Genomic DNA, 6,944 nt, shown 5'->3' with positions numbered 1-6,944 from the left:
CCGGGCGGTGGTGGCACACGCCTTTAATCCACGCACTCGGGAGGGCAGAGGCAGGAGGACCTCTATGAGTTCAAGGTCAGCCTGGTCAACGGCGCGAGTTCCTGGTTAGCCAAGGATAAATCGAGAAACCCTGGAGTGGGCGGAGAACACAGGATCCTAGAGGTTTCAGGGCTCTCACAAGGAAAGCGCCTCAAGTCTCCCGCCCCTTTCCAGTGTGATCGCTCTTTCGGCAGGCGGAAGTGACGCCAGTACCGGAAGCAGGTCTGCCGCTCTGCCGGGACTGAATTCGAGCGCGGCATTACTTCTCTGGGTGGCGCGCGATGCGGGGCATCAGGGCGTTCGTGGGCTCCGCGGCCTTGTGGGCTCTGCTGGCCGCCCGCGTCGCGGCGGCGGTCGAGCCGGTGAGCATGGCTATCGCCATCGGGGCCGCGTCGATACTCACCGGTTACCTGTCCTACTCGGGCGCGTTCTGCCGCTTCTCCGAGTGCTGCGGCGAGGAACGGACCCTCAACGCGTCGGGTACGTGCCCGCGGGCAGGTCGGGGCGGGCGGGAGGGCGCCGGGCGTTCGATTCCACCTCCAGCCCAACGCGCCGCGGGACACGGACTCGCCACACCTTCGCAGGTCTTCCGTGCAGTGACCGCCCGGAGGACTGGACGCTGGGGGCTGGCTGTGCGCCCCGGCACTGGGGGTCAGGCGTGCACCTCCACCCTGAAAGCCCGCCCGCCTTTGGCTCTTGCCTTTTTTTTCCCGAGCCGGCAGGGGTGGCGGGAAAACTAGCACGGAGCTCAGCGGCGAAATGGCTCTAACCTGGATGAAAGAATCCACGTAGCTTCATTGTCAGACACTTAAGGGTTAAGAAGAACTGCCGCTTAAAGGGTCTGATTCTAGATCCTTAAGGTTCGGGCTCTGAAACTTGGATCAGCCTCTAAGCTGCGCCCTTCTCCGTGCTTTTTTAACGTATATTTTTTTCTTTCTGTTTCGGGCTGGCCTCCGCAGCCCTCAAGCTGAACTTGGAGGCAAAGCTGTTTGGACAGCACCTCGCCACCGAAGTGATTCTCAAGGCACTGACCGGCTTCAAGAACAATAAAAATCCCAAGAAAGCACTGACTCTGTCCATGCACGGCTGGGCTGGCACGGGCAAGAATTTTGTCAGCCAGATTGTGGCTGAGAACCTCCACCCAAAAGGCCTGAAGAGTAACTTTGTCCACCTGTTCGTCTCTACCCTGCACTTCCCTCATGAGCAGAAGACAAAACTGTACCAGGCAAGGAAACCTTTGCTACCTGCTCGCAAGTCTGGGCCTCTGCTTCTCTCTGCTTTGCAGTAGCTCCATCCGGCTTCTCTGCCTCGCTTGTTCCTTTCTGTTACTGGTCCACAGTTTCACTATGTAGCTCTGGCAGGCTTGGAACTCATGGAGTGCCTCCTGCCTCTGCCTCCCAGGTGCTGGGACCAAAGCTGTGGGCTTCCATACCTAGCCTCTATTTATTTATGCTTTTTGAGTTAAGGTCTCGTTGTGTAGCCCAGGCTGGATCCGACTGCTCCAGCTTTCTAAGGACTGAGATTAGCAGGCATCCACCACTTTTGCCCATCTTAAAGCATGTGGCCGGGGTGGGGTGGTGGTGATCATGTAGCCCAGGTTGCCATCCAATTCACTACATAGCTGAGGCTGGCCTTGAACTTCTGATTCTTCTACCCCCACCTTAATGCTGGGATTATAGGTGTGCCCAGCCTTCTGTTTATTTATTTATTTATTGTTTGTTTGTTTTTTGAGACAGGGTTTCTCTGTGTAGCTTTGGCTGGCCTGGCTTGCTCTGTAGACCATATATTGGCTTTGAACTCACAAAGATCCGCCTGCCTCTGCCTCCTGAGTGCTGGGACTAACGGTGTGTGCCACCACTGCACAGCAACTTCTTTTTTTTAGAATATTTATTTATTTATTATATATACAATATTCTGTCTGCGTGTATGCCTGAAGGCCAGAAGAGGGCACCAGACCTCATTACAGATGGTTGTGAGCCACCATGTGGTTGCTGGGAATTGAACTCAGGATCTTTGGAAGAGCAGGTAATGCTCTTAACCACTGAGCCATCTCTCCAGCCCGCAACTTCTCTTAAAATGCTATTCCAGAACAATCCAGTGAGGTAGGGGATGCTATGAACGTTAGAAGAAGGAGCCAGCAACTGGGCACGGTGGCACATGCCTTTCATTCCAGCAGGTGGATCTGAGTTCAAGGCCAGCCTGGTCTAACTGAGGAAGTTTCAGGACAACCAGGGCCACATAGAGAAACCTTGTCTGAAAAGGGGGGATGGAGCCAGCTTGTGTTTGGGGGCCATAGGTTCAGTCCCTGGAATTTGGGGGCGGGAGAAGGAGCTAGAACGAGAAAAGATGAGAGGCAAGGTGACTGATTTGTATGGCCTGCACTCAGCGCCTCCCATCTGGATCTAGATACCCAGAAAGTGACGCGCCTTCCCAGCAGAGCAAAGGGTGTTAGGTGGGGCAGTCTAATGGCCTCATCGAAAGCTCTCCCCTGTGTGGCAGCCTGGGCTTGGCCCTGTGTTTTGCAGGGTACAGTTTTGATTCCCTTGGCTCCTTCCATCCAGACTGTTTCTCCTTGTGTGATCTCTGCGCAGTGCATTGGCTGCTTCTGAGTTAACTGACTGGCTTGTTGGTCCTTCCAGGAACTGGCTAGCAAACCAAAACTAAGGGAAGAAGGAAGTGAAAGTGAATCTGTGAAGGCAGGGAGGAGTGCCAAAGGGAGGAGGGGCAGTTGTTTTTTAGGGGCTGGGGATAGAAAGCAAGGGGTTTTTTTTGTTTTTTGATTTATTATTATTTTATGTCCATTGGTGTGAGAGTCAAATGCCCTGGAACTGGAGTTACAGACAGTTGTGAGCTGCCATGTGGGTACTGGGAATTGAACTCAGGACCGCTGGAAGAGCAGCCAGTGCTCTTAACCGCTGAGCCATCTCTCCAGCCCCTAAAAACAAGGTTTGTTCATGCTGAGGACATGCTGTTGCCACCAGGTTACAGCCCCCACCACAAACATGTTTGTTTTCCACATTTTATTATAGATCCCTCAGAATACAGTAGTTGCAGGGCGTGGCTCATGGCTGTGGCCTCCCCCCATATAGGGGGATGAGAGGATGTTGCTTGGGTGTTGCAAGAAAGCAAAGGGGCTAGCAATGTAGTCCTGTGCGTTTCCTGTCGGCACCGTCAGCTCCTGTACTCACCGCATCAGTCCAAAGCTGTGGCCATTGCATTGTGAAGCTCTGAGTCCAGTTGTCATTGCTCTGTGCCTGGCTGGCGTCTTGGTCTCTTTGCTATTGCTGTAATAAATGCCCCACAGAAGCAACCCCAGGGCTCTTACCTTCTTCCTTGTTTGAGGCTGCTGTACTATATGTTGGGTGAGTTGGCCAACCAGCTTCTGCCTGATTCTCTACTTCCCATTTTGTTGCAGAAGGCTGAGGTTACAGGTGCATGTACCAGCCGTGGGCATGTATGTGGAGGTCAGTAGATGGTTTGCGGAAGTCGGCTCTCCTTCCACCATGTGGGTCCCGGGGATTGAACTCAGGTGGCCAGGCTTAGGTGGCCTTTCCACCTGTGGTAGTTTGGAAAGTGTCTACCTGTTGTGTGGAGACAAATGTGGCTGATGGCTTCTCAAAGCCCAGGGAGCCCTTTGCCCTCATCCTCTGAGCTGTGCCTCTCTTTATCGTTGGTCTAGGACCAGCTCCAGAAGTGGATCCGAGGTAATGTGAGCGCGTGTGGCAGCTCCGTCTTCATCTTTGATGAGATGGATAAGTTGCATCCTGGGATCATTGATGCAATCAAGCCCTTCCTCGACTACTATGAGCAGGTGGATGGGATTTCCTACCGCAAAGCCGTCTTCATCTTCCTCAGGTCAGCCAAGGAGGCTTCTCGGGGACTATTCTCTTAGAATGACGTTCTCGCGGCCATCCAGGACAGAATTGCTAGCTTGGTAAAGCCATGGGCTCATTTGTCAATTTTCACTTCCCGGTGTCAGTCTGGCATGGAACTGGGTCGGGGATCAGCCAGAGTGATCCCTCAGTGAGGCACTTGGTGCCCCTGCCAGCCCCTCTAAGCAAGCATTTACTTTTCTTGCAGGCAGACATGCTTTTGCCCTTGTCTGGTAGCATGTTGCAGATAGTCCTGAATTAAAGCTTTGGCACACGCCTTTAATCCCAGCACTTGGGAGTTAAATTCAAGGCCAGCCTGGTCTACCGAGTAGAGAAACCTATCTCAGAAACAAATCTCTGGAGCACTGGAAGTGGGGGTGTCATGCGGTGATGCCTTATGAGCTTTGGCTGAGTGCATTTGGCAGAGAGCTGGGGATAACTGAAGTGTGATATTGGTCTTTGCATCTCTGGCCAACTCAGTAATGCAGGCGGGGACCTGATAACTCAGACAGCCCTGGACTTCTGGCGGGCAGGAAGGAAGAGGGAAGAGATCCAGCTGAAGGACCTGGAGTCTGTGCTATCTGTGGGCGTCTTCAACAACAAGCACAGTGAGTCCACTAGAGACCGTGGGGGGGGGGGCACCCAGTGCTCTGTGGCATTAAACTGCTTCTCAGTACTGTCTTAAGAAGCCAGTGTCAACCGGGCGGTGCTGGCGCACACCTTTAATCCCAGCACTTGGGAGGCAGAGGCAGGCGGATCTCTGTAGGTTCGAGACCAGCCTGGTCTACAAGAGCTAGTTCCAGGACAGGCTCCAAAACCACAGAGAAACCCTGTCTCAGGGAAAAAAAAAGAAAAGAAGCCAGTGTCACTCTCGCTTGCAGCTTTGCTGCCATAGGGAGTTTTCTTAGGGTATTATGTGGTGTGTGTCTCTTGACAAAGTCTCTGGAAGGGTAAAGATATGAAGGATGGCTGGGTGGTGGTGGTGCACACCTTTAATCCCAGCACTTAGGAGGCAGAGACAGGCGGATCTCTGAGTTCGAGGCCAGCCTGGTCTACAGAGTGAGTTCCGGGACAGGCCCCAAAGTACAGAGAAACCCTGTCTTGAAAAGCCATGAAGGGTGGACTATGAACCCAGATCAGAGATGGGTGTGTCCAGGCGGCAATGACAGGAGACCCTGTCTTCTGCAGGTGGTCTGTGGCACAGTGGGCTGATAGACAAGAACCTCATCGACTATTTTATCCCCTTCCTGCCCTTGGAGTACAAACACGTGAAGATGTGTGTGCGGGCAGAGATGCGGGCCCGAGGGCATGCTGTCAACGAAGACATCGTCACCAGGGTGGCAGATGAAATGACATTTTTCCCCAAAGACGAGAAGATCTACTCGGACAAGGGCTGCAAGACTGTGCAGTCACGGCTAGATTTCTATTGAGCTCTTCACCCCAAGGTGGTGGGAGGATCCAGGGGAGGGGAGCCTCCCACCCCCTCCAGGGCCTTGCCTTGTGGAAACACTTTGAAGACCCCCCCTTGGGGCTTTGCACATTTGCACCTGTGGACTCTGGGGATGCTGTCAGTGCTGCATGGCAGGATCTCAAGATGAACTTGTAGAACCTAACACTGCTACTGTGAACCAAGTGCCTAGAGACATGAACACAGGAGGCCTGTGAACACATCCTGTGTGGCCAAGGTACCGTGCCTCAGGTGCCACTAATGGGCTGCAGCCTTGAGGAACCAGGTTTTTCCTTCTAGGAGCACCCACCTGTGTCTGGGGTTTTTTTTTTTTTTGTGTGTTTTGTTTTGTTTTTTCCTTGCCCTGAGCTGGCACTTCATGACAGTTTTCAGAAGCTAGTGGCATTGACAGATGCTTGGTCTCTGAGGCTCCTGTGGCACATTGGGACACAGCCTTTTGAGGCTATTCCTTTCCTTAGCTGCTGCTCTCGCAGCCCCCGCTGTGGAATTCTCTCGCCTGTCTCCTCTGTGTGTGGGTCTGCCTTCGACCTTGTCCTAGCCTCATCCTGGGCCTGTCAGAACAGACTGAAGCTTTGGAAGTCTTGGTTCCTGTTTGCCTGTTAAACTTACTCTGAAGGTACAGCATGCATAGGAAGGGTGAGCTCTGGGCCAGGGCCCCTGGCCACACACAGTATGCTTAGACTCTGTCCAAAGGAGTGCCACACATACCAGAGATGTCTGGTTTTTTTTAAAGGACATGAAGATTTTTAAAACATGTTTTTACTTCTAAATCTTAGGTAATAAAGTATAAGGTGCCGTGTATTTTAAAACCTAAGAAGTGCCCAGTCAGTGGTGGTGGCACACCCATGTCTTTAGTCCAGCACTTGGGAGGTGAGGCAGGTGGATCTCTGAATTTGAGGACAGCCTGATCTACAAAGTGAGTTTCAGAACAGCCAGGGCTGTTACACAGAGAAACCCTGTCTCAAAAACCAAAAACTTAGGAAGGACATAAAATAGAATAAGTATTCTTAGTATTCCCAGACTTTTATTGTTGTTGGGTGTGGGGGCACAGTGCCCACCATCCTAGCAGGAAGATCAGGATTCAGGGTTCCTCTGCTATGTTGTGAATTGAGGCCAGCTTGAGCTACATGAAACTCTTTAAAGGGGTCAGAAAAGGGTTTTGGGGTCAAATGTGCAGCATGAAATGATATGGACACAATTTTAGACTCCACGGTCCCTCAGGTTGTGGTGGGTCCCGGGTATCCTCTCAGGGTGATGTCCTTAGGCAGCACTGGGCCGGGCTGCCCTGACGGTAGGAGAGCCAGCCTGCAGTTCTGGCCTTTTGAGCCGCTCTGCTCTGTCCCACAGTCTCCATGCAGCCACAGACATGAGAACTCTGCCCTGTGTTTACAGAATGTGGGAGAATGGCTTTTTCTAACATGGAAACGCGTTATTAGAGAATCACATTTAGTCTTTTAAGAATGCCAAGGTGAGCCGGGCGGTGGTGGCGCACGCCTTTAATCCCAGCACTTGGGAGGCAGAGGCAGGTGGATCTCTGTGAGTTCGAGACCAGCCTGGTCTACAGA

General features: G+C 52.6%; 1 protein-coding gene across 2 annotated transcripts in view; it reads left to right on the top strand.

Annotated features, from left to right (window-relative positions):
- The first annotated feature begins 268 nt into the window (after nucleotides 1-268).
- The window catches only part of LOC101992815 (torsin-1B), an 8,257-nt gene continuing 1,581 nt past the window's right edge, over nucleotides 269-6,944 (top strand). The window contains exons 1-5 of one of the 2 annotated variants that reach the window (XM_005346117.3): nucleotides 269-519; nucleotides 999-1,264; nucleotides 3,719-3,894; nucleotides 4,392-4,519; nucleotides 5,100-6,263. In XM_005346117.3, coding sequence (XP_005346174.1) covers nucleotides 321-519; nucleotides 999-1,264; nucleotides 3,719-3,894; nucleotides 4,392-4,519; nucleotides 5,100-5,341 — 1,011 coding nt within the window. In that variant the 5' untranslated portion in view covers nucleotides 269-320 and the 3' untranslated portion in view covers nucleotides 5,342-6,263. Of the gene's footprint in view, nucleotides 520-998; nucleotides 1,265-3,718; nucleotides 3,895-4,391; nucleotides 4,520-5,099; nucleotides 6,264-6,944 lie in introns of those variants that run through there. The other variant, XM_026778613.1, reaches the window with a different exon arrangement.

The sequence above is a fragment of the Microtus ochrogaster genome, chromosome 4 (assembly GCF_000317375.1).
Source record: "Microtus ochrogaster isolate Prairie Vole_2 chromosome 4, MicOch1.0, whole genome shotgun sequence".
NCBI classification, from domain to species: domain Eukaryota; kingdom Metazoa; phylum Chordata; class Mammalia; order Rodentia; family Cricetidae; genus Microtus; species Microtus ochrogaster.
Note: the sequence above shows the minus strand (reverse complement) of the source record. Positions and strands in the feature narration are given on the sequence as shown.